At 32.4% G+C, this 27,760-nt stretch overlaps 5 protein-coding genes across 5 annotated transcripts; 4 read left to right on the top strand and 1 right to left on the bottom strand.

Annotated features, from left to right (window-relative positions):
• The first annotated feature begins 336 nt into the window (after window positions 1-336).
• LOC131646829 (uncharacterized) lies at window positions 337-7,419 on the top strand. Its single transcript, XM_058916788.1, has 2 exons — window positions 337-472; window positions 6,692-7,419. Exons 1-2 carry the CDS (start codon window positions 337-339, stop codon window positions 7,417-7,419), a joined length of 864 nt encoding a protein of 287 aa, XP_058772771.1.
• A 40-nt stretch (window positions 7,420-7,459) lies between these two features.
• LOC131646818 (uncharacterized) lies at window positions 7,460-8,907 on the top strand. The gene is made up of 3 exons (XM_058916778.1): window positions 7,460-7,823; window positions 8,038-8,636; window positions 8,722-8,907. The coding sequence occupies exons 1-3, from the start codon at window positions 7,460-7,462 to the stop codon at window positions 8,878-8,880; spliced, it is 1,122 nt and encodes a 373-aa protein (XP_058772761.1). The 3' UTR covers window positions 8,881-8,907.
• An 855-nt stretch (window positions 8,908-9,762) lies between these two features.
• On the bottom strand, window positions 9,763-12,295 carry LOC131646807 (protein MAIN-LIKE 1-like). Its single transcript, XM_058916769.1, has 4 exons — window positions 12,291-12,295; window positions 11,327-11,498; window positions 10,569-11,246; window positions 9,763-10,425 (listed from the first exon to the last, which is right to left on the bottom strand). Exons 1-4 carry the CDS (start codon window positions 12,293-12,295, stop codon window positions 9,763-9,765), a joined length of 1,518 nt encoding a protein of 505 aa, XP_058772752.1.
• Window positions 12,070-14,819, top strand: LOC131643008 (uncharacterized). The gene is made up of 3 exons (XM_058913161.1): window positions 12,070-12,198; window positions 12,402-14,452; window positions 14,652-14,819. The coding sequence occupies exon 2, from the start codon at window positions 12,463-12,465 to the stop codon at window positions 14,425-14,427; it is 1,965 nt and encodes a 654-aa protein (XP_058769144.1). The 5' UTR covers window positions 12,070-12,198; window positions 12,402-12,462; the 3' UTR covers window positions 14,428-14,452; window positions 14,652-14,819.
• A 1,614-nt stretch (window positions 14,820-16,433) lies between these two features.
• Window positions 16,434-17,988, top strand: LOC131610218 (soyasapogenol B glucuronide galactosyltransferase-like). Its single transcript, XM_058882114.1, has one exon. It carries the CDS (start codon window positions 16,434-16,436, stop codon window positions 17,889-17,891), a length of 1,458 nt encoding a protein of 485 aa, XP_058738097.1. The 3' UTR covers window positions 17,892-17,988.
• The last annotated feature ends 9,772 nt before the right edge of the window (window positions 17,989-27,760 follow it).

The raw sequence follows: 27,760 nt of genomic DNA, 5'->3' as shown, positions 1-27,760 counted from the left end.
AGAATCGAGCGAGGTTGAGAAAAAGAGTGAAAAAGAGGTGATAGTTGAAGAGGAGGTTGAGAAAAATTTTGAGGGAGAGAAAAATGAGGTAACTAGTGAGCATGAAGTTAAAGGACATACCATCGACTAATTCATAGACAAAAACTCACCCTTTAGAAGAACCAATAAATAAATCTTGAATGAACCAAATCTTGAGCTACCGGATTAAATTAAACTACCATACTCGATTTTGAAAAAGAAACCTAAGAAAGAGATGGAAGTGGATCACTTCAAAAGTTTTATGGATATGATGAAAAGATACAGGTCAATATTCCATTTTGTGAAGCTCTCGAACAAATGTTTGTTTATGCTAAATTCATGAAAGAGCTCTTATCGGGAAAACGGAAGTTGAGAAATGACGAGAACATCGCTTTGGCAAAAGAATACAGTGCTATTATTCAGAGAAAGCTTCCACTAAAACTCAACAATCTAGGTAGGTTTACTATTCCTTTTTCTATTGGTTCTAAGATGAGTTTGTTCATGAGGTAATTTTGGCAAATACACATTAACCACCAATGGATTGAGTTATTCTTAATTCAGTTGTTCAAGTTAAAGATGAATCTGATATGGAAGTAACTAAGTGTTTACTTCAACTTCAAGCAACATAGGTCAATAGCCCAAAAAGATCATGAGTTGAAGGAACTTCCAAAGCACTTAAAATATGTTTTTTTAGGTGAGAACCCATTACAACTAACGATCATTAGCAATGCTTTGTTCGAATTAGAAGAAGAAAAGTTATTAAGAGTGTTAAGAGATTACAAGAAAGCACTCGATTTGAGTGTAGTTGATCTAAAAGATATCAGTCCAACTTATTACATGCACAAGATAAAATTAGAAGAAGATATAAAGCTAGTAGGCTGTTCAACCACACAAAAGACTTAATCCTACCATGAAAGAGGAGGCAAAAAAAGAAGTATTATAATTGTTTGAAGCATGTATGATCTACCCGATTTTTTTTAGTTCTTGGGTAAGACCAGTGCATGTAGTCCCTAAAAAGGGAGGTATGACAATCATTCGAAATTAAAATAACGAGTTAATTCTGAATCGAGCGATTATTGAATGGAGGATGTGTATTGATTATAGATTGTTGAACCAAGCAACAAGAAAAGATCATTTTTCATCACCTTTTATGGATCAGATGATAGAAAGACTAGCGGGCCAAACTTACTATTGTTTATTAGATGGATATTCCAGATAAATCAAATCGTTTTAGATCCTTCAAACTAAGAAAATACCGCTTTCACATGCCCTTTTGGAGTGTTCACTTTTCTTATAATGCCCTTCGGGTTAAGCAATAACCCCTCCACTTTTCAAAGGTGCATACTTTCTATATTTTTTATATGATTGAGTCTTCTATTGAGATATTTATGGATGAATTTTATGTTTTTGATAATAAGTTTGATATGAAAGACTCAAAAAGTATCTTAACACCTATGTCATTTAATTTGATTATTGACAAAGACAAAATATGAGTGAACTTTGACATTACCAAGTATAAAGGTATTATTGGATCCTTACTCCATTTGACTGCGAGTAGGCCAGGTATCATGTTTAGCATGTGCATGTATGCTAGATATCAAGCATCACCTAAGGAATTCAACTTTAAGATTGTAAAACATAATTTAAGGTATCTTAACGATACCTTGCAACACGGTCTTTGGTATTCTAAAGGTAGTGCTTCTATCTTAGTAGGTTATTCTTATTTCGATTTTATGGGGTGCAAGTGGAATAGGAAAAGTACTAGTGGTACATGCCACCTATTTGTAAGCTGTTTGGTTTCTTCACACAATAAGAAGCAAAATAATGTTGCTCTTTCTACGGCCGAGGCTGAATATGTAGCTGCTGGGCGTCGTTGTGCACAAGTCTTATGGCTAGAGCAATAATTGCTAGGTTATGATTTAAAACTGGGTTGCATTCCAATTATGTGTGATAGTACTAATGCGATTAGCCTCACTAAGAATCTAGTACTTTATTAACAAACTAAACACATTGTGATCTGACACCATGTTCTTAGAGACCATCTTGAAAAAGGGATGTTTTTTTAATATGTTGACACTAAAAGTCAGCTTCCTGACATTTTTACAAAACCATTATCATCGGACCCTTTTCACAAGATCTGTAGGGATTTAGAAATCTTAGATTCCTCGTGCTTTAAATAGAATAAGAATTATGTTTAGTTTCCTTTTATATATATATATATATATATATATATATATATATATATATATATATAACACAATATACAGACAAGATACTAGAGCTACAGGATAATGTTAGGGAAAACAATATATATATATATATATATATATATATATATATATATATATATATATATATATATATATATATATATATATATATATATATATATATATATATATATATATATATATATATATATATATATATATATATATATATATATATATATATATATATATATATATATATATATATATATATATATATATATATATATATATATATATGTTCATTTGTTGGTTTACTACCATCTTTACTATAATCATTCATCTCTAGCATGTTTTGGTTATTCTAGTTGGCATTAAAGTTTTTTAAATGCGTGTTCTTAATTATGTGAATTTGACCATTGATATAGTTGTTCATGCATTATTTAAGTTGTTGATGCATTTTTTCACATGATAGTTTTTATCTCTTGTTGTATGTTGAATATTTTGTGTTGCATGTCTATTTTGCATTTTGTTACATGTAGCATGTTTATCTTTGTATTCTGTATCTGATCTTTGTTGTTGTATATCCTTCTTATCTTTTTAGCTATATGTTCATCTAGAATTAATTGTTGTGTTTGGTTGTTAGGTTTTTAGACCCATAACAATTTGTATCTCTTTTTTATGTTGTCAAAAGGGGAGAAAAGTTGTAATGAATCTAGAATTATTTCATGCATTATATGTTGTGGTTTGTGTGCAATATTTTAAGAGGAGCGTAAGCATTTTTCTTTAATCTCAAAGTCGACTCAATTATAAGTGAAAGCTCGTTAAGCATCAAAAAGGGGGAGAATAAAGTTTCATATCCCTAGGAAGAGACTGTTGCATGCCCCTAACATATGCAGGGGAGCACCCACAATACGGTTATTTTATTGCTTGTCTTGTCACTTTAGTTTATTATCCTTTATTAAGCCTCCCTCATGATTGCACATCTTTCGAATCAAATTTGAAATTGATTCGCTATTCGTTTAGCATGCATGAATCAATGGTTATGTTTGAACTCAATCAAGTTGCTTTTAATTAATTGCATGAGTTAGTGGAATAAAAAGTATATTTTTCTTGAAGTTAGGTGCAAAGAAAAATCTCAAAGTACTTTTGAAAACATGAAAAATTGAGACCTTGTGTGTTTGATTCAAATTTATCAAATTAAACACATATTCTAATTCAAATAAAACCCAACAGGTGTAAAAAGAAGCTTTTTAAAACAATTTGATTCGAATTAAGTTTTGTACATGATTCGAATCAAGCAACTTACTGGTCACCTCTACTCAATTTGATTAAAATCACACTTTACACATTATTCGAATCACACGGTATTTGAACACTTTTCTTAAGGTCTTGTTACAGTTGAATCAAATCACACTTTGTATATGATTCGAATCATAGGGTCTTTGATTCGAATCAAACCATAAATGAGTCAAAATTTTGAATTTGTTTTATTCCATTGACTTGCTCACTTGACTCAAACCATGTAATGTTCTTGATTCGAATCTAACCAACTTTTACCTATAATTTTGTGTTTAATCTCAAGCATATATAAAATCTTTTATCAACACTTTTCATGTGTGGAACTTCATAATCATTTGTGATTTTATGTGAAATCAACTTGTTCTCACTTTGAAAAAGTTCAAAACCCTTTGCATTCAAATTTCTTTCATTCTCAAGCTCAATTTTGTTTTTAGATCTTGATAATGTGAGATTTGTGATTGATCGGGAGGACTATGTTTTGAAACTATTTGTTCTTGAAGATTAAGTAAATATTATAGGTTGTTGCAAGATTGAGAAGTTTTCATTGGTGTTGACAATTTCCAGTGAGAAAAGTAGGAGGTTATTTTCTCTAGATTGCCTTGGTAGTGACTATGGGGAAGACTATGGTATAAAGCAGAGTTCTTCTCAGATCTCTGGACAATTCATTGCTGAAAGAATCAGTAGGATTAAATGGTTGATGGCTACAGACAAAGGCTTGGAGCAGAATTAATGATATTGGAAGATTCTTGAAGCATTGATCGAGCAAAGATTGCTCAAAAGAGTTTGGCGTAAAGTTGCATACACGTCAAGACCCAAAATTGAAGATTTAATTTCTTCAACATTATTATGGACTAATGATTGTACAAACTCTTTGAATATTTGTCCAATATAACGAAGCTATACAGGTCCCAATGGGAAACCGTTGAAGAATGCATGTAGACTCACGCGAGGACGACAAAGTTCAAACACTATAAATCCTAGTGTCATCTCTCTACATTTACTATTTCATTTAAATTTCATAGTATATTGCATGCCTGAGATTTCAATTTATAGAGTAGTTTATCGTTTATTGCATTTATAACGATTTATTGTTTAAGATTAGATTTAGTTAAAATTAGGACCTAATCGAGCTTTCGTAGTGATTAAAATCTGAAAAACCTGTTGAGTTAGAACTTACAAATTGAATCTTTATATATTCACTTCTTGTGAATTGTACGATGGATATCAATTGAATACCTTGTGTATCATCATTAATTGAATTTGTGATATTTGTACATTGATTAAGTGTTTAAAATTTAATTCAAGTATAATTCGCTCTATTTCACTTTAAAATATTTCGGTGTGCAACTCTTAAAACCTTCGATAATATGTTTTCAAAAAATCGTCTGAATTTTATTTGTATTAAAAGTCTATTCATAATGACAACTCTATTCATCCCCTCTAGATTGTTCTCTTACACCAAATTCTCCCTCAACAAAAATGACAGGGTTGGTCTGCAGATTTATCACCGCAACATAATTTTGATATCAATTGAATACCTTGTGTACAATATTTTAAAAACCGGACCGGACATCAAACCGGTGAGGGTACTAGGTCACTGGTTTATTGGTCGAACCACTGGGTCACTGGTCGAACCGCATGACTAAACCGGGTTAAACCAGATAACTCTGATGAATAGACCGGTCGTTATAACAAAATTATATAGGTATAAAATCTGTCGAACCGGATGATTTATTCTCTACAAAATATAACTAGTACATAAATTTTTTTGAAAATATCATATTATAAAAAAATTCACAAATTCATAATTTAAATTCAAATTTTACACATAGGTATCACACACAATCAAATGGTACATAATTATAAAATACAAACAAAAGTTTAATCGCAACATAATTTAATTGAATAATTTATAACAAAATAATTTCATTGTCTATTAAATTTAATTTCAATAAAATAAAAATTGTTTCAATGTTGGGATCTCCTTCTTCAATATCAAAATTATCTGTAACAAAATCAACCGCATCTACAATCATTTTTTTATTTTTTATTTTATTTATTATTTTAATTTTTAATTAAAATAGTCAAAATGACATTGTTTTAATTTTTTAAAATTAAAAAAAATTAAAAAAATTAAAAAATGCATTTAAACTACCGGTTCACAAAAACCGTCGGTTTTCCCGATTTTAGCGGTTTACACCGGTTTTGACCGGTTCACACCGGTTCAATGACATTCCCGATCCAGCTATTGAACCAGACCGGTTACTAGGCCGGTTCCCGGTTCGACAGCGGTCGGACCGGCCGGTCCGGTCCGGTTTTTAAAACATTGCTTGTGTATCATCATTAATTGAATTTGTGATATTTGTACATTGATTAAGTGTTTAAAATTCAATTCAAGTATAATTCGCTCTATTTCGCTCTAAAATATTTCCGCTCGCAACTCTTAAAACCCCCGATAATACGTTTTCAAAAAATCGACTGAATTTTATTTGTATTAAAAGTCTACTCATTCCCTCTAGATTGTTCTCTTACACCGAATTCTCACTCAACAAAAATGATATGGTTGGTCTACAGATTTATCACCGCAACATAATTTTGAAAAAAAGGGTGTAACTCAATTGAATTTTATATTAGTGATGTAAAAAATGCATATGAAGATACATTTCTAAAATTTAAGGAACATTTTCGGATTTTTAAAAGGTGTTTTTCCATCACTTAGGAGTGTCACAAGCAAGAAAATTTTACTTCGTACCCCTACAATTTTGTAAAAATGCCAACTTTACCCTCAATAGTTAATAACCATTTTACCATTTTACTTTTTACCATTCATCTAAAAAGTCAAAAAAATTCAAATCTGCACCCCTACGCACCTTCAATTCGGAACACTTCTGGTAAGTCATCCGGTTCACAAATTAACAAACCGGAACACATTATGCAAGTCATCCGGTTTGCTTTTTTTTCTTCCCGGAAGACATTCTAAAACTGTTCCGGTAATACGAAAATCAAACCGGAACAGATAAGCAAAGTGTTCCGGTGCATTTGTAATCAAACCGGAACGGTTTTGAAAAGTGATCCGGTGAACTTGATATCAAACCGGAACAGATTGGAAAACTGTTCCGGAACGCATTTTGTATTTTTAAATTTTTGGTTTTTTTTTGTAGGTATGGAAGTTTCGCTCCAAATTTGTCAGAAAAACGAGACAGCTATAGATACCACTGATGTTTTCACAACTTCACAGAGATTTGTCACACGGGAAGAAGTTATCCGCTGGGTTAAAGAGACCGGAATCAACAATAAAGTGACTGTTATCATAGCGCGTTCAGACACTGAAACAGGCAAAAGAGGAAGAAGTAACAAAGTTATATTTGCGTGCGATAAAGGTGGAAAATATAAGGATAAAAGTGAGACTCAAAGTGCTACTAAGAGATGTGGATGTCCATTCAAAATCAGATCGACTCCGGCAAAAGATGGGTCTGGATGGAAGGTTGATGTAAAATGTGGAGTTCATAATCATGGTTTACCAGATAGATTAGAAGGCCATTCATTTGTTGGTAGGTTGACAACAGATGAGAAGCAGCATGTTGCTGATTTGACAAAGAGACATGTTCCGCCTAGACACATATTGACTTCCTTGCAAGAGCGAGATCCTGAGAACGTCACTCGGATCACGCAAATATACAAGCATAAAAGTGTGATTGAAGCGGAGATAAGAGGTCCAAGAAGTGAGATACAACATTTGCTTAAGCTTATAGAGGAGGCGAACTATGTTTATTGGAGTAGGAAACGGGATGATTGTGAAGTTGTGAGAGATATTTTTTTGGGCTCATCCAGATTCGGTAAAGTTGCTGAATCTTTTTCCTACTGTCTTGATTATGGACGCCACTTATAAGACCAACAAATATAGACAACCTCTGTTTGAAATAGTTGGTATGACATCGACCGAGTTGACATTTGCGGTTGCATTTGCTTATATGGAGTGTGAGCAGACAGAGAGTTATATTTGGGTCTTGGATAAGCTGAAGCAATTGTTTGTGAAGAAAGATGTGGTTCCACAAGTGATTTTGACGGATAGAGATCTTGCTTTGATGAAAGCAGTTGAAGTTGTTTTTCCTACGACGCATAACTTGCTATGTCGCTTTCATATTAACCAAAATGTTGGGATGAAATGCAAGGAATATGTGATGAAAGACATGCGAGAGACGATAGGCACATTGTGGAAAGATGTTGTATGGGCTAGTAATGAGGTTGAGTATGGTGTACGGTTGCAATATCTTGAACAAGCATGCTTTGCTTGTACTAACTTCCTCGATTACGTGAAGAACACTTGGTTGATCCCACATAGGCAAAGATTTGTAGGCGCATGGATTAATCTAGTGCTTCATTTTGGTAACACCACGACAAATCGGTATGTCATAATTCTTAAAATATTTATTTAGTATTAATTTTTGGAATATTATATGTTTATACCTTCTTTGTTTATTTTAGGGTTGAATCTGCACATTGGAAGCTAAAGCAGATGTTAGGAAAGGGAAGAAACCAGTTGGGTATGATGTTTATAGGGATCCTTCAGGTTTTGAGTATGCTGATCAGGCGTCTCAATGTTCACAAAAACAATCGCAAGCATCACAAACTTCCAGGAAGCAATCACAATCAAAGAAGCAATCACAAGCAAAGGATGAGGATTTCACTCTTCAGTTTCCTTGTCATATTAGGCCATATATTACCGAGATTGTTAATGTTGTAGCAGATGGTAATTGTGGATTTAGAGCAATTGCTTCGTGGCATGGGTATAGTGAGGATGGTTGGGCAATGGTTCGTCGTGACTTGGACATGGAATTAAGAGAAAAGAAGGACTTATATGAGAGATTGTTCGGTCTAAGTTTATCCGAAGTGAGAAATGGATTGTTGATAGATCATGTTGGTTTTCAACCACCAGAGAAATGGTTGACACTACCAGAGATGGGTTATTTGATAGCGAATCGGTATAACATTATTCTTGTGCTGCTTGGTAACCCTTGCTTGACCTTTTTTCCTATGACAACAACATTTTCTCCAAGTGCTCCTACATATTGCATTGGCCTTGTCAACAGGAATCATTATCTTCGGGTAACCTTTATATATATTTTATTTAATTACTTATATAATTACTTATTTAATTACTTTGTTAATTATTTTTATGTCATGAAATCAGGTTAATATGAAAGAAGGCTTCCCGCTGCCACCCGTCACGGTAGATTGGATGAAGTTTCGTCTTCAAGTGGCGACATCTTGGATGTTAGGATTTGCTGGACGTCTTCAACATTGGCATCATCTTACGCCTATGTTACCATCACGTGTTAATATAGATTAATTAAGTGACTTTAATTTATATGTAATATTTTAACTAAAAACGTCTTAGATTGAGTTATTTTATTTACATCTTAGAAGTTTTTATTTTATTTACAAAAAAACACTAAATTATTATAACATTGAATATAGAACATTAAAACATGATAACAATAACATAGAATATTAAAACATGATAACAATAACATAGAACATTAAAACATAGAACATGATAACAATAACATAAAACATTAAAGCATTAGACTCTTGCAGACGATTCTGGGTGCACCAGCATCTTCAGAACATCCTCAGCAGACCTTGTTAGGTTTACCTCAAACTCGATCGGTCCCTTTGTTATCTTACGGCGGTGTGATTTCCACATGTCTTTCATATCACCATCACATTTCAACTCCACAATATTATAACTTATCCTTCCATCAACATCCATGTTCCAATTTTCACGATACCAGATTTTAGTCACCACTCGGTTATCAGTTTCTGGCAACTCTTCTTTCACCCAACTTTTAAGTGACTCGAGTCTCCCGCAATCGTTAGGTATTGAAAGCTTCATGGGTTCCTTAGTTCCAGTATAGAAAACAATTGTGTCAACCATAAAATTACCAAGAGACATTCTGAAAAATATGATATTTTGTGTCAACACTAGGAGGTCCTATTTATAGGCCATGAGGGCAATCTTATCCGCACAATATCTTATCCACATAATATCTTATCCAAATAAGATATCTTATCCAAATAATATAAACTATAGAATAAAATATAATCCAAAATATACAATAAAATATAGAATAAAACAAAAGACTAAAATCAACTATAGAATCCAAAATATAATCCAGAATGCACCATAAAATTATCCAAAATGTAATATCTAAAATAAAATATAACATAGTCAATGCTCATCGGCGATGCGCAACACCTCAAATAAGTCAGCATACGCGACATCATCATCCTCGGCCTCTACCTGCCGGAGATAACGACGAACCAGTGTGGAGGCACGAGCCCAATCTGGATCAGCTGGTCCTGCATCAAAGACAGGAACTGGAACCTCTCTACGCTCACTAGGTGGGGGCGGCACAACCTGAGGATGAGACACACGGTAATACCACTCTAAATATCCATCCACCGTCTCATGAGGGTATCCCACCGCCTCCGTACCTCTAATCACATCTGTCACGCTCTGGTGATAACCAATCCACTCCACAGCAATCTCATCGTTGCTGAGCGTATCAGCAGGAGGTGCAGGCGGGATATACTGGCGAATACCAAACTGGCGAAGACACCTATCGGGTAAGTACAACACATGTATGTCACCCCAAACAAGGAAACCTCTGTATAAAGATAGCTCGTTAAAAGCAATATGAGGTCGATGATCCTCGAATGGACGCCATATGACGTCTGTAGGTGTCAGCTGATCCAATATCGGTCTATATGCATCCACCTTGATGGCCCCCTGTCTGTAGAACCATCTCATCGCCCTCGGAAGCCCTTGGTTGTCTGACCGCCAATTTTCTCCTTTCCTTCCCAGAGTAGGAAAGTACTCATGTATCCAACACTGTTAACAAATAAATTAAATGATATTCATTCATACCAATGTTTATATATATATATATATATATATATATATATATATATATAAAATAATATAAATTATAATATATGAATAAACATATAATTAATTAAAAATAACATAAATACCTGTAGAAGAGTAGGATATCCACCGAGCTGCTTGCAACTAAACATAGATGCATCCTCAAGGTGGTGATAAAGAGTGGCCAGTGCCGCTGATGCCCAACTGTATGAACCAAGCCCACGTAGATCTCTAAACAATAGCAAATATCGGGCCTCAACCAGGGTAAATGTCTTATCCGCAAAAATGGTAGAACCTACCAACATCATCAGATATGCCCTGGTCGCGTAAGTCCAACTACCAGCAGCACGGTACTGCACGAATCTGTCATACAGCCACTGGAGTGAGTAATAAGCTCCCCTGCAAGAACGCACATGTACAGCCATGGCATGTCTATCCACTCCCAATAACTCACAGCCAAGATCAACAGCCACCTGCTCTGTGACATGCTCATCAGGATACCAGAACATACCATTGATAGGCAAATGGAGCAGGCACGCAACATCATCTAAAGTAATCGTCATTTCACCAAATGGCATGTGAAATGACGAAGTCTCAACATGCCACCTCTCCACAAATGCTGAGACGAGATTAACGTCTATCTTGGTCAGGCTAGTTCTCTGAAGAGAAGCCAGACCTGACCTAGACACGATAGCCTCAATCTCAGGTGGGAGCTGCTGAGGCACTCTCTCCTGGAGCTTCGTCCCGTGCCCAGCAACTTTAAGCTCCTTTTTAGAGCCTCTTTCCTGAAAATAAATAAAAAAAACCACATTAGAAGATATAATAATAAATTCTATTTAAAATAAATCAAATAATTTTTACTTACCTCTCCGTACCATAACCGGCGAGCAACATGGTCTTGATATCGAACAAGTAAAGATAAATCTGATGGTCCACCAGGATATCCAACTGGCTGTGGTGGTGGGTTAGAGGAACCAGCTTCATCGCGGCGGCGGCGGGTATGTGGTCTCCTGTCTGGTCCAAGTGTACGCATTTTCCTGAAAAAAAAATTTAAAAAAAAAAAAATAAAAAAAAAATAAAAAAAACCAAACCGGAACAGTTCCAAAAAGGGTTCCGGTTTGCAACTTAGCTAAACCGGAACAGTTTTCAAAAGGGTTCCGGTGGAGATGAAAACAAACCGGAACAGATTTCAAAAGCGTTCCGGTATCATAGGCAACAAACCGGAAGAGTTCCAAATTGTGTTCCGGTTTGGAAGCGAACGCACCGGAACAGAAACCAAAAGTGTTCCGTGAAGTATTTTTCTGAACCGGACCACTTACCAAATGTGTTCCGGTTTGGAAAGTTAATGAACCGGAAGAGTTTTCCAAGGTGTTCCGGTTTGTGTTTCGTACAGATAAAAGGATAGTGTTTGTTCAAGATCAGTAAAAAGTGAAAAATGAGAAAAAAATTTCCTATTTATGTAAGGGTAATTTCGTCAAAAAAATATGATTGTTGGGGTAGAAGGACAAATGTAGGGGTAGGAAGTAAAATTTTCCGCAAGCAATTCCTAAAAGAAAATAGATTCTAATATTAAGCCCAATCTGAACCCTTCTGAGTAGGCCCATTCAGAAAAGACAAAACTAAACCCATTTCAAAAACTAAAACCCTAAATCCCTAAATCCGTAGCTCCTGAACTCTACTCGCCGGAAAACACTGACGGAGTTGGTTTTCGGCTGACAAAAACAACCAGAAATCCAGGTTTTCCCTTTTTCTTATTCTCGTGATTGTAAACATAAATCCTTACCTTTACTTTTTCTAATCAATCAATAGTTAATAGTTCTAAATCTCACCTCATGGAAGCTAAATTTTCGTTTTTTAGGGTTTGAATTGGTTTACCAACACCGTGTATAGTAGCTTAGTGTTTTTTTTCACTAAACAGCTTAATTGAACTTTATCTTCAGGGAATTTGCATTTCAGAGGATATAGTTGTAGCAGTTTGTGTTGTCTGTGTAGGAAATTTCCATGGACCTTTTTGGTGGCAGTGATTCGGAAAATGATGATATCTCCAAAATCGAGATAAACCAGGATTATGCTCGTAGGTTTGAGCATAACAAGAGGCGGGAGGATCTCCATCGTTTTGAGGAATTAAAAAAGAAGGGTGTTATTGATTCGGAAGACGATGAATCGGAGTCTGAATCATCTGATGATGATATTGATAAAAGTTTTGATTCTAGAAGTACTACGAAATTCTTTGATGCGTTGATTAAAGTGAGGAAGAAGGATCCTGTTCTTAAGGAAAAGGATGTTAAGCTTTTTGAATCGGATCATAGTAGTGAAGATGAAGGTGATGATGAGAAGAGTGAACCGAAAGATAAGGGGAAAAAGAAAATGTATTTGAAGGATGTGGTGGCAAAGCATTTGATTGAGGAGGGGGCGGATTTTGGCGATGAAGAGGAAGAGAAAGGTGTATCAAAGAGTAGTAAGGGTAAAAAGGCAATGTCTTTGAATCAGGAAGAGACGGGTTTTGTGAATAGGGATGGGAAGAAGAGTTATGTGGATGAGCAAGAGGAGTTGAAAAGGGCTTTTCTTGAAGCAGTAGAAAAGGATGGTTTAGAAGATGGGGAAGGGGAGTTTTTCAAATCGAAGGAGAAGGGAGGTGAAGACCAAGTAGAGAGTGAAGACGAGGAACTTGTTGAGAAACTGAATGAATATTTCGGTAGAGATGCTGAAACAAATAAAAATTCTAAATTTCTAAGAGACTATTTCAAGAATCAAATGTGGATAGACAAGAATGTGGAGAGTTTGAATGTCGGAGAGGAAGATTTTCAAGAAATTTCTGAGGATGAGATGGAAATTGAGAGGCAGGAAGTGTATGAGCATAGATTTCAGGAAAATCCGGGAGATAGAGTGTTGGGTCATGCTCGTAAGGTGGAGGGGTCAGTGAGGAAAAAGACAAACACAAGGAAAGAGCAGAGAAAGAGCAAAGAGGAGAGAATGGCAATAGCACAAAAGGAAAGGGAGGAGGAGTTGAAACATTTAAAGAATGTCAAGAAACAGGAGATACGGGAGAAGGTCAAAAAGATCATGAAAACTGCTGGGATTAATGATGATGATGTTATCCCTTTGTCTGCTGCCGAATTAGAAGAGGAGTTTGACCCCGAGGAGTATGATAGAATGATGAAGAAAGCATTTGATGATAAGTATTATAATGCAGAGGATGCTGACCCTGAATTTTGTAGTGAGGACGAAGAGGACATGGAGAAGCCGGATTTTGAAAAAGAGGATGAATTACTTGGGCTTCCTAAAGGCTGGGATGAATCTGGATCTGATGGTGGGTTTTTGGCTGCAAGAGAAAATGCTTTGAAGGAAAAGACTGAGATTACTAGTGATGATGATGGTGATGTCGTTGAAAGTGATAATGAGATAGAGGAAATTCTCGACGAAGGTAGTAGTCGGAAGAGGAAGCGTAAAACAGCTCTTTTGGAGAAAGCTAGGCAGGCAATGATGGAGGAGTACTATAAACTAGATTACGAGGACACAATTGGGGACCTGAAAACAAGATTCAGGTATGCCAAAACAAAGCCCAACAAATTTGGCATTGGCTCCTCTGAGATACTATTGATGGATGACAAGGAATTGAATCAATATATTTCCTTGAAAAAACTTGCTCCTTACCAGGAGGAGGAATGGAAGCTTAGCAAACAAAAAAAATACATGCTGAAGATGAGAGCTAAGGAGATCCTTGCTGCAGCAAGTATGCATAAGAAGAAAAATAAGAAGTCAAAGGTTAATTCTAGCAAGATAATAACTTCATCAAGCAATGTTGTGGAGGGTGAAAAAGCAAACGCAGCAGACAATGTTGTGGAGAATGAAAATGCAAACACAGAAGAATCAAAATCAAAATCAAGGAAAGCCAAGAGAAGGGAAAACATGGCTAATTTAAAGTTATCACAGTCGAGGCTTAAAGCATATGGAAAGACAACATGAAAATCTAAGCGTATGGTTTGAGCAGGTAATTCCTTTAGTATGAAGTTAATTTGAATCAGTAGCATAAAAATGCTGACAGCTATTGTTAAATAATGATGATGTTGTTAACATTTCCTTTATGCGTAAAATGCAATTTAATTTAAATTAATATAATGTCTGTGATATTGGATTTTACTTTTTTCTTCTAAAATTAATAATATGTTTGTGTTTTCACTGTTTTGCAGTATTCCCATACTCTTATAGAAGATTGGAAGTTTGGACGTTCCAAGGGACAATGTTCTGGCCCAAGTTTTGTGTGTGGAGAAGTTTTTGTCTTTCTAGTTTTCTCCATTAGATGTACTTTATGTATGGAATTCTCAGTTATAGTCAAACTCTATCTTTGGGATCAGCAATTCATTTTTAACAAAAACTTATTGTACTAATATTTGTGTTTCCAAAATTGCATTCATAATACTGATTTAGGCATTAACAAGTTATTTGTAATTGCAAAACGGATAACATTAATATGTCCAATGGTAACTCAGTAATTTTAAATAGGTTTTGTTCCATTGTCATTGCTCAATTAGTCTTCAAAAGCCTGATTGTATAATTTAAGTTACACTTTTAAGTCAAAGTCGATCTTGGATAAAACATTAGACAAGTTAAAATATTCTCTATATACGTCAAATAACTCCAAAACTTTATAAATTGAGAAGATAAATTTCCAATCGGTATAAAGTTCAGAATCCATTTTAATGGATAATGGTTTGATTACAAACTTAAAGTCTATTTCTAGAAATAAAAAATCAGTATTTCACTAACTGACTAAAGGAAATAGATAATATTGTGTCTCTATCAAATTTGTAATGGAGAAAAAACAAACCAAAAATATATCAAAATTTTCTGCACACTTATAATCTACTATTTTACTGTCAACTTTCTTCTACAACTAGTTCATTCATCTTTCTGTCAACTGTCTCTGAACGTATCTGATGCATCAATCCATAAAATGTCACCAATTCAGTTAACTGTTCCACAGACATATTCGACATCATGTTCCTAGCAGCCTTCTCCCTCATCCGGTTTATTTTCATCTTTTGTGCATAACTTGATCCGTTTCTATATGTCGCACTAACCTGCTTTAGCCTATTCTCCTGCTGCGAACTCAGTGCTGTACTCGCCTGTAAAACCAAAACCAAACATTATCACATAAACATAAATCCAGTTTATAATAAGTAGTCTCTATGTATGTAAAATTCCGCAATACAAACGTTACGAACCAACATGACGGGCTTTTATATACTTTAGCAACATAATCCATGTAAAGAGTAGAGATTTTGAGTAACCTGTAGAAAGTCTACTCCGGGTCTAAGTTCAGAAATTTGGCTCACATGATTCACATCCTAAAAAAAACCACATAATTCATTATTCCATTGTTTTCTCAAGCCCTCTTGATACCTACAAATTTTAGCTCATCTATTCTCTACAGACACTTCGAACACGACCCCGACACTGACACAACGACATTTGTAATAATTTGAAATAAATAAAATGTAATCACCACAAGTGGCGGTGTAAGTGTCCTACCCCGGCATAGACACAAATTTTCTTAGAGGTGTCGGTACTCGGCGCTACATAAGGAGACTTATAATTATTGAGTTTTGACATCTATACTTGCCAATGCAATTAGTTTATAGAAGTTTATCTTTTGGCAGTCCTAGGAATTGTCTCATCATCTTGTTCTTTTCTTTTTTGAATATATTTGTGTATAGGAATTAATGACTGGTAGATTAGTTTATTAAGAAAAGGTGGAATTATTAATGGCCGTTCTTGTACAAATAAATACAGAAGTATAAGAACAAGTGATTTTATAAACTAATTGCAATGACCAATGAACAAAAACAACCATAGTGATTAAATAAGACAAAAACAGAATCATTTATATTTGTTCATCATATGAAAAGGAATATCACTAACCACTTATAAGACTCATCAAAATATATTTCTCATCTCAGCTTGTCCTAAACATGGAATCTCAACACCAACAACTCCATGTTATTTTTCTACCACATCTAACTCCTGGTCATATGAACCCTTTGGTTGACACAGCAAGGCTATTTGCAAAACATGGTGTTAATGTTACCATTATCACTACACAAACAAATGCCTTGTTATTCAAGAAAGCCGTAGACAACGACTTGTTCTCTGGATATTCTATCAGAACCTGTGAAATTCAGTTCCCTTCATCCCACGTTGGTCTCCCGGACGGAGTTGAAAACATCAAAGATGCCACTTCCCATGAAATGCTTGGTAAAATAATTCTTGGAATTACAATGCTTCAAAGTCAAATAGAGCTTATGTTCCATGATCTGCAACCAGATTGTATAGTCTCGGATATGTTATATCCTTGGACAGTTGAATCAGCCGCAAAGTTAGGTATTCCGAGGCTTTACTATTATAGCTCAAGCTACTTCTCAAGCTGTGCAACTCATTTTATCAAGAAGCATAAGCCTTATGAGAATTTAGTTTCTGATACCCAAGTTTTTTCTATTCCCGGTCTTCCACATAACATAGAGATTACTTCTTTACAGCTACAAGAATCGGTGAGGACCAAAAATGAGTACTCAGATTATTTTGATGCAGTATATGAATCAGAAGGAAGAAGCTATGGAACATTATACAATAGCTTTCATGAGCTTGAAAATGATTATGAGCAACTTTATAAGAGCACAATGGGGATTAAAGCATGGAGTGTAGGACCAGTTTCAGCATCTGTTAACAAGGGACACAATGAAGACCTCTCAATAGAGCCAAATTTGATTAAATGGCTTAATTCAAAGCCAAATGATTCTGTGTTGTATGTAAGTTTTGGAAGCTTGACAAGGCTTTGTTATGCGCAGATTGTTGAAATAGCTCATGGACTAGAAAATTCAGGTCATAGTTTCATCTGGGTTGTGAGGAAAAAAGATGGAGATGAAGACAAAGGCGGGTTTCTTCATGATTTTGAGGAAAGAATGAAGGAAAACCAAAAGGGCTACATCATATGGAATTGGGCACCACAGCTTCTGATATTGGATCACCCTGCGACCGGAGGGATTGTAACTCACTGTGGTTGGAACTCAATTCTTGAAAGCTTGAGTGTTGGTTTGCCAATGATCACATGGCCAATGTTTGCGGAGCAATTTTACAATGAGAAGTTGATTCTTGATGTTTTAAAGATAGGAGTTTCTGTTGGATCAAAAGTGAACAAGTTTTGGTCAAGTGTAGGTGAAGATGCATTGGTGAGAAGAGAAGAGATTGCAAAGGTTGTGAGAATATTGATGGGAAGAGAAGATGAGAGTGGAGAAATGAGAAGGAGGGTGAGAAATTTTGGTGATGCTGCAAAGAAGAGTATACAAGAGGGTGGATCCTCTTACAATAATTTGATGCAGTTAATAGGTGAGTTGAAATCATTGAAGACATCAAGAGGGCTTGAGAAACAGTGAGGGTTATTTAGGACAAGTTAAGTGCAATTAAGTAGAGTTTAATTCAGTAGTAATGAAAGTTTGTTTGAATTCTGTTAATTAGAGTTTGTGCTAATAGTTTACAATGAGTTGAGTATGATATTGCTATCTACCATGAACCTAGTTGGAACTATTGAGAAAATGAATTTTAATGTACATATCTATCACATTAAATTTGATTACAATATGAAGCAAAAGTGTTCAGATATATGTATCTCAAAAGCGTTAAATTGCAACTAATTCTCTATATTTACATTATGTTCTGACTGAAATTGATTTATCATATCATCTATTATAATATATTAAAAGTAAAGTATCTAATAATTACACTTTAAGCCCTCTGATTAAATAACTAAAACTTTTTAAATTTTATGGCTAAATTCGTCATTTTGATGAATAAATCAACCATATTCATTTGACATTAAATGCTGTCTGATGTGTCACATATTGAATGGTAGATTTTATTTTTATTTTTTTGTTTTTCCTTTTTTTAATTGTTATTATATATTATTATATTATATTTAGGGGTGTTCGCGGTGCGGTTTGGTTCGGTTTTGAGCATAAAAGTCATCCTAACCGCGAGATAAAAATGCATGCGGTTCGGTTTTATTCGGTTAATTTTTAAAAAGTCATCCAAACCAAACCAAACCAAACCAATGCGGTTAGGATCGGTTCGGTGGGCTGCGGTTTACACCATAAAATAAAAATGTACTGAAATTAAAAAAAAAATTTCATTCTTCCGTACATATATTACAGTACCATAAAAAAGAAGTTTTTCATACTAATTACACCAAAATAATTCATTCTTCCATACATGTATTTTACACCAAAATTACTACCATATAAGTGTATCATGTATTTTACAGTACCATACCATGTATTTTACATATACTACATACTAAATTACTAATATAACTTCAGTTTTTCATACTACATACTATATACAATTTTTCATACTAATAAACTACATACTACATATACAAGTATCAAATAACTTCAGTTCTAAATATTAATACAACATTACAACTTCAGGACTAAATATTATCAATACTACATATACACCAAATGCTTCACTAGAATGAGTGAGAGAGAAATCAGAGAATGAAGTTGAAATGTTGAATAGGAAGAAAGAATGAAGGAATTGTGAGTCACGTGACGTGAGTGTACAATATTGCAATTGGATTGGAAATATAATAAATTAATTATAGAAATTCAAAAGTTTAGTTAAATATGCGGTTTGGTTCGGTTCGGTTCGGTTTTGTGAAATGAAAACCGCAAACCGAACCGAACCGTGCGGTTCAGCCAAAAAACCATCCAAAACCATCCAAACCAAACGCGGTTTTTGCGGTTTTCGATTTGGATTGGTTCGGTTTGCGGTTTTCCTTTTGAATTGGTTCGGATATGATCACCCCTAATTATATTATAGGTGTATCTATTATAATAGATAAATGTCATTATTTGTATTGAAAATATAATTGTCTAATTGTTACCCTTGCTCATTAATACTTTTAACAAAAACTGTGCCAAATTCAAAAGTCACTTTTAAATGAAAATTAAAGTTCACCATTCTCAATGCACGTATAATTTGGTATTTAAGAGGCATACTTGAAAACAAAAAAAACCCTACACCATTTCATCATCTTTTCATTTTCTATACCTTTTCCATTTTCTCTTCGAACAGAAGCGCCTCTATCTCATTCTCTTTCATTTCTTCTCCAAACCCTATTCTCAATTTACCCCAATTTCACATTTTGTTCTTCCCCCAAATCCCAGATCTCAACCATGTTTGAATTTCAATATACAAAGTACCGATTCACGATTTTAGTCAATTCCATCACTATTTTGATTTGAACGGACAATACCAATGTTTTTGCGGCGCTTGATACTTTGAAGAGGAAGAAGAAATCAGACAAGGAGAAAAAGACCATGGCGTCCAAATCGCAGATTGTAAATGGAAGAAGAAACCGCCGCCGCCGAAGCACTAAAATCAATCTTCGCTGATGAATCATCCAACCCAATCCCAACAACTCTTCCACCGTAAGTTTCTGTCAATACTTCTCCACACCTTTCCCTTTGCTCTCTTATCCATCTTCATTTTCGAATTTGCGCAGATTGTTGAATGCTGAGCAGAAATTTGAGATGATTAAAAGCATCTGAGAAGAGTGCATTCAAATAAATAGATACATGGTTGTTACAATGTTAGCTGTAAAAAGAGAGCATTTGGAAATGATGTGACAAACATTAGCTTTACGAGGAATAAAATCGGTTTGTTCATGAGAGGAGACTTTAGCCAGAATCTTAAGAAGCAAAAGATGATGGAAAACAATAGTGGGCTTGGTCTTAAAGACAAAAATCAGACTTCATATCAATTTGGTCCTTTTGCTCTGACTTTTGTATCCAAATCCGTAACTTCATTTACCAATCTGTATTTTTCTCTCATTGTTTGTCTGTGTTCTCATTGTTTATCTGTCTGTTTGTATGTGTTCTAACCAGAATTTTTTGTTTTTATTAGATTGAATAAATCGATCTAAACCTCCTATTCTGTTTTTTTAAAAAATAATCTATGGAATACAATTACATGGATCTCTGATGTTATCTAATTTTTATAATCTTTTAATTTTGTCATCAAGGTACACGGTCTTATCCTTTTGATTTGGTGTTTCGTTTTCAATTCCACCGTTGGAAGCACTCATAAAACATATGGCTTCATTTTATTATAATACATAAGTTATTACTTGCTGCAGCATATGACTTCATTTTATTTGTACAATTCTCTAAATGGAGAGAAAAACTTCCCTGTCAGTATATACTTTACACTGCTATTTGTTTAGTATAACCTGGAAGAATAGTTTCATTGTACAACTGGTTAATGCAATATTGTTTTTATATTCAAAATGGATTCACATTCTAATTTAAACTTTTCTGTTACCTTTGCAGCCAGGCCAACTTTCTACAGCGAAGTTGTCGTAATGTTTATATTCAATGCAATTATGCTGTTTGCTTGTGAAAAAAACACAATAAAGACATTAGGGTGGCTTGGGTGTACAAAGTTTATTTTTGCAGACCTTTCATTTTTCTAAAGAAATTGTTCTGTGTTATATAGTTGCATTATGCAACAACAGATGGAGTTCCATTTCATTTGGAGTAAAAGTTGCTGACAGCGTACAACAATCATCGCCTTATTCATTTGGAACTAAAACGTTTCATCACTTTATTAATTTTTTTGATTGAATTAAATTTATTATTACTAAATGGAAATTAAAACATTTTACAAATTTTCAATCTGCTTCAAGTTTAATAAACACGTAATTAAATCACTTTATGCCTTTTAATTTTACATAATCATTTTATGCCTTTTAGTTGTTCAATGGCTTTAATACCAATTTTATTTCAATGTTCATTATGATTATTATTTATTTAAATAGATTATGTGGGTCTCTAAACATCACACATCTTTTGAATTATTCTCTTTTAACTCCTAATTACTATTTAACAAAAGAAAATCATTATTTAAAAAATCATGATTTAGTTAATTATGATTTTTTTTATCTTTCCTTGTGTGTAAAAAAAATATCATTTATAAACTTCAATTAAAAATAAACATTTAATATAATTGATTAAAATCAATTGAATAGTTTAATGTAATTGTTAAAATACCTTTCAAATTGATAAGAATAGATTGAAAATTTAAATAATATTTTTATAACTTCTACTAGAATGTAATTTATTGGCTTTCCTAATAATATTGATACATGCATGGGCTTGAGTTATAATGTTTCAAGTTTATTTGTGGAATTTAAATAAATAAAATAAAATCTATAAAATTCAAAATTACAATAACACGAGTACTAATTCCTTGCAATCATAATATGTAATTATTCCATAATTATTAATAGTATGAAGAAATATGTAATTATTAATAGTATGAAGAAATATGTATAACTATTTGATTATATCCCACAAAAAAAATAAATACTATCAAGTGACCGCTTTCAATTTTCAATGCATTTATAAATTTAAAAACAAATGATGAATTCAAAAAGTGACAAATAATAATTAAAAAAGTATGTATAGATTTCAAAAAAAAAAATCACTTTATAACATAAATTTATTTTATAATTATATCCTATAATTATAAAACAGACTAATTATAATTACTAAAATGGATTTTAGGGATATTGTTTATAATAGGTTTCTTAATTGTTCCATATTTTTATTGTATTAAAGTATGCCCATTTTATTCATGAACAATCAAAATTGTATAATAAGCTTTCAATAGCATATATGGAATAAATTAATAAACACGATAAATCATTGTATTCATTACGATATATGTTAGAACAAGATTTGTTCTGATCAATATTCTTAGTTTTGATGATAACAAGGATATGAATTTTGTGTGAGATAATGTGGTACTCTAATACATTGCAATTTCCCTTTCAGGAAATATATAAAGAGTATGCACAAATCAGCGCTTAGAAGCTTTGTCTCAGAAGGTTCAGCATGCAACATCAGAACATGGTCTGGCAAGACATCAGAAGATGGTCAAGGCAGAATCAGAACATGGGTCTATGAAAGCATCAGAAGAACTTGAGATCAGAAGCAGAAGCACTGAAGTTCTCATGGTATCACGCTCAGAAGCACTTCAAGGTCAGAAGACAAGAAGATGCTATGCACCAAGCTGTTTGACTCTGATGATATTCAAATATTATATTCACAAACATCAGATCAGAAGAAAGTACAAGTGGCAGGCTACGCTGACTGACAAAAGGAACGTTGGAAGCTATTAAAGGCAACGTCAGTAGACACAGCGTGAACAAGGCTCGAGGTAGTTGACAAAAGCGTGAAACATTAAATGCAATGCTGTACGGAATACGCAAAGCATTAAATGCACCCAACGGTCATCTTCTCAAACGCCTATAAATATGAAGTTCTGATGAGAAGCAAGGTTAACAACTCTGAACCAAATTCTGTGAATATTAACTTGCTGAAACGCTGTTCAATTCAAAGCTCAGAAACTTCATCTTCATCAAAGCTCACTACATTGCTGTTGTAATATATTAGTGAGATTAAGCTTAAACGTTAAGAGAAATATCACTGTTGTGATTATAGCTTTTCAGAAGCATTTGTAAAACTCTTATTTGATTACATTAATTTGTAAGTAACTAGAGTGATCAAGTGTTGATCAGGATACTCTAGGAAGTCTTAGCTTGTGTCTAAGCAGTTGTAATTAGAGTGATCACGTGGTGGTCAGGATACTCTAAGAAAGTCTTAGCTTGTGTCTAAGCATTTGTTCCTGGAGTGATCAGGTTGTGATCAGGATACTCTAGAAGACTTAGTCGCGGACTAAGTGGAAAACCATTGTAATCTGTTGCGATTAGTGGATTAAATCCTCAGGTGGGGTAAATCACTCCGTGGGGGTGGACTGGAGTAGTTTAGTTAACAACGAACCAGGATAAAAATAACTGTGCAATTTATTTTTATCGTTCAAGTTTTTAAGACTACACTTATTCAAACCCCCCCTTTCTAAGTGTTTTTCTATCCTTCAATATATATATATATATATGAGTTTAATTAGAATGCACTACAGTGTAAAGAAGTTTTACACCGTCAGTGAATAATGAACTAAAATAAACATTATAAAAACACAATTTAATGTATATTATTGGGCATGTTTAAAATTATAGCCAAACTTAAACCATTTGATTTTTTTTATTTTAAAATTTTTAATTAAATTTTATTCAACCTTTCTATAATGATGTTTATTTATAAAAATAATTGTACGATTTATTATAAATACGAATCAATGCTTAAAAGATGTTACATATTATTAGTATATAATTGAAACTACGTAAATATTTATGAATTGCAAAATAAGTAGTATTATGTTTGATATTCCAAACACATTTAAAATTTGATAAATTCTTATAAGTTATAACTATATTAATGTTATCCAACTTATAACATGGTGTCATACTTAACAATTTAGCCATTGATACATGTAATGTGAATCTAGAAAATAGAGATAAAATTTATAACTTTTTACTACAACTTATAACTTTTTTTATTCCAAAGTTAAATATTTAGTTTTTCATTATAAAAATATAAGAATAAAAATTATTTTGTAATTATTTAGATATTTATTTGAAATAAAATTTATTTTGAAATTATTTAGACTTTTATAGAAAGGTTAAGAAAACAAAACAAAATCAATTGAGATTTTGTAATTTTTATAAACTTATGAAATAACTAAAACTTCTCAGAATTTTTTCAAGTTAACTTCATAATTGTAATAATGTTAAAAATATATTAATGGATAGTCATGAAAATTTAATGATAAATGGTAATCATAAAAAATAATGATAAAAGATAAAAAATTATTAATATAGTCAATTTTATAAATTGAATAAACTACGATTGTTTTTATAAACGGGAATAAGTTACAAAGCATTTTAAATTTGAGATTTTATATTTATTACACTACCCAATGGAGACTAATGTGATTATTTTAAATATATGAGAATAAATATATATTATTTACCATAGGTTTTAAATTTCTATTTTTTGTTAATTGTACATATTCAAGATCTAATTACTCTATCAACATATTCATATTTTTATTATTTGTTTAATTTTTAAATATTTTAAGTATACATTAAACGTATAAACTTTTAATATTTGACGGGAGATTGCATACATTTTAGGTTTGAAAAAAATAAGCTAATATCTCAAATAGGTTTAATAAATTTTATTCTCTAACTATGTTTAATTTCTTAATTAAAATTATATTTTTTAAACTTATAAAATTATATTTTTTTATATTATAATAATATACATTAAATGTAGAAACTCTTAAGCATTCGACGAGAGTTGTTATACATTTTAAGTTTGGGAAAATGGGCTAATACCTCAAATAGGTTTAATAACTTTTTAGAATTAACTCATTTGGATTCAACTGGGGTTTCTTAACTCATGTGAATTGACAGGTAGATATGAACGTATCTATGAGATACCAATGATTGACGGATCATTTTAATGTCTATCTTTTAACTACTTCTTTTGTTACTGCTTTATATATTTGAAGTTATAAAATTAATTGACGGGTAGATGTGAATGTATCTATGAGATATCAGTTATTGATTGAAATTACATGAATATTTATGAACTGCAAAATAAGTTATATTATGCTTGATATTCCCAACACATGAATTAAATTTTGATAAATGATTATAAGTTATACATATATTAATATTATCTAACTGAAAATATGATGTCATATTTAATAATTTAGTCATTGATACGTGTAATATGAATCCATATATTTATTGTTTATACTTAAAGAGCTAAAAAATTTGATGTATTATTAGCTATTTTATTGTTAACTATTATGTTTTTGGGATTAACATTGACTAAAATTTATTTGCATTTTGGTTAAATATATATGGTTGATTTATATAAAAAAACTTTACAAGTGATATTTGGATACATGTAATGTGAAACCTCGACTAGACCCGTGCGATAGCACGGGTATCCTACTAGTTTATTCTTTAATTCTTACCCAAAGAAGCTATGCACATAAAGATATTAATATATATTATATTATATATAAGTTTAATATTACTGAAACAAAAGATTTTAAGATAGTTGCTTCATGTAATAAAGATATATATAGTTTAACGTTATTGCAAATAGACAGTATGAGAAATGCTAGCAACACTCTCTTTTCAACACTCTCTCCAACACTCACTTTCTTATTGATTAAAACATGGGTGAGTCCTACCACATTATGTGGGACCCATTTCCAAAGTGAGGGACCCACACATGATTCAACCAATAAGAAAGTAAATGTTAGAGAGAGTGTTGAAAAGAGAGTGTTGTTAGCACTCCTCTAGAAAGTATTATTTATGTGTAGTGTTTTAGTAATGATTAAAAGATTGAAGATCCATTTTAGTCTCTCACAAAAGTTAGACAACTTAAATTAGTCCATCATAAAAAAGGATCCGATTTAATCCTTACAAAATTTAATCGGACCATATTAATCTTTATGTTAATGTTGATTTTTAATTATAATTATTTTTAAACAATTCTGAATTAATACTGTCAAAAAAGCCTAAATTGTTTCTTATATGAAATTGAACTCATGATCTTTAACCAAGATTTTAAGTCTTTATCACTAGTCTAATGTACATTCATGACAAATAATTTCTATAATTTTTAGTAATTTTAAATAATACAAAATTTACAAATAAACTTAATAAAATATAAATTCTAAATATAATTAATCAAATAAAATAAATAAATTAATATTAAATTAAATTACTATTAAACTAATGGATCACTATTTAGTTTAAATTAACTAAATAATTTTAAAATTTAATTGATTATTTAATTTAAATTGATTAAATATTTTAACAATTAATTGAGTTACTATTAAATTAATTAATTATTATTTAATTTGAATTAGTTTGAAGTAAGTAAATATTTATTTGTGTGTTAGTTAATTTCAATTATATATAATTTTAATTTATTTTTAATCGATTAAATATATTGAGGATCTACATTTATAAATTTTATTTTTAAATTGGTGAATTACTTGAAATTAGTAAATATTTATTTGTGTGTTATTTGAAATAAGTAAATGTTTGTTCAATATTAACAATAGAAATTGATTTGTCTAGTTGTAAAGTGATAAGGACTTAGGTTTGAGACCCCAATGGTACAAATTTTGTAATTTTTGTTTTAAATTCAAAATTATTTAATATTATTAAAAATTTTGGGAATTATTTGTCATGAATGCATGTTGGCTCAGTGGTAAAGACTTAAGATATTGTTTAAAAGTCTTGAAAAAAATATTAATAGAAGAACTAATATGGTACGGTTAAATTTTGTAAAAAATTAAATCATATTTTTTTTGTGAGAGACTAATTTAAATTGTGTAATTTTTATGATAGACCAAAATACATTTTCACTCTTAATATAACGTTATAATAATTACAATTTTTTCTTGCAAATTTATTTATCTTATTTTGGATGCTAAAGACATGGGTATTTGTGCTGAATTGTATGCTCGTGTATCTTACAATTATTTTATCCATTAAATTTAATAATTTTTGTATGTTTAAATTATTAAGGGTTAAATGGCTTTCACCCCCCTGCAATAGTAGCGAGATTTGATTTCCCCTCCTATTAAATTTTTTTTTATCTTGGCCCCTTAACAAAAAAAGATTCCACAATGGAAAGCCTTATGGAACTAGATTCTTTGAATATTGCATACATGGACAGAGTGTACATGGTGATGTGGCATTGGGTGATACGCTGACACATTGAATTTTGTAATTAGGGCATATAGCAGGAAATCCCCAAATGTTAGGTTTTTTCTCCATACTTCTTCCAGCTTTGTTCCTCCATATCACCATCTTCTACCATTGCACCATTTTCTTCACGCTTCTTCCTCCATTGTTCCTCCATTGCATCATCTTCTGCGTACAAAATGGAATCTAGCAAAAGTGTCGTTAGCTGCAACTCGTACATTTCGAAGGTTCCTACATGTGGATGTAGTCGTCCTATGAAGACGTGGGTAGTTAACATCGTCACAAATCGCAATTGGAAATTCTGGAAGTGCAGGAATGCAGGGGTAAGTCGTATTGTATAAGTTGTATGTATTGTCGTTGCTGGGTTTAAGTCGTATTCTGGAACCGAATTTTTTTGGTTATTTGAGGTTTGTCTCCTATGTGTAATGAATGCTAGGTTTAAGTCGTATTGTATTGTCGTTGTAGATGGACAATAGTTGTGAGCTTTTTGTTTGGGATGATGAAATCACACCTTCAGAACAGGTATGCAATCAGTGTGAG

The sequence above is a fragment of the Vicia villosa genome, linkage group LG1 (assembly GCF_029867415.1).
Source record: "Vicia villosa cultivar HV-30 ecotype Madison, WI linkage group LG1, Vvil1.0, whole genome shotgun sequence".
Lineage (NCBI taxonomy): Eukaryota > Viridiplantae > Streptophyta > Magnoliopsida > Fabales > Fabaceae > Vicia > Vicia villosa.
The sequence above is the reverse complement of the archived record's forward strand: the minus strand, read 5'-3'. Positions and strand labels throughout refer to the sequence as shown.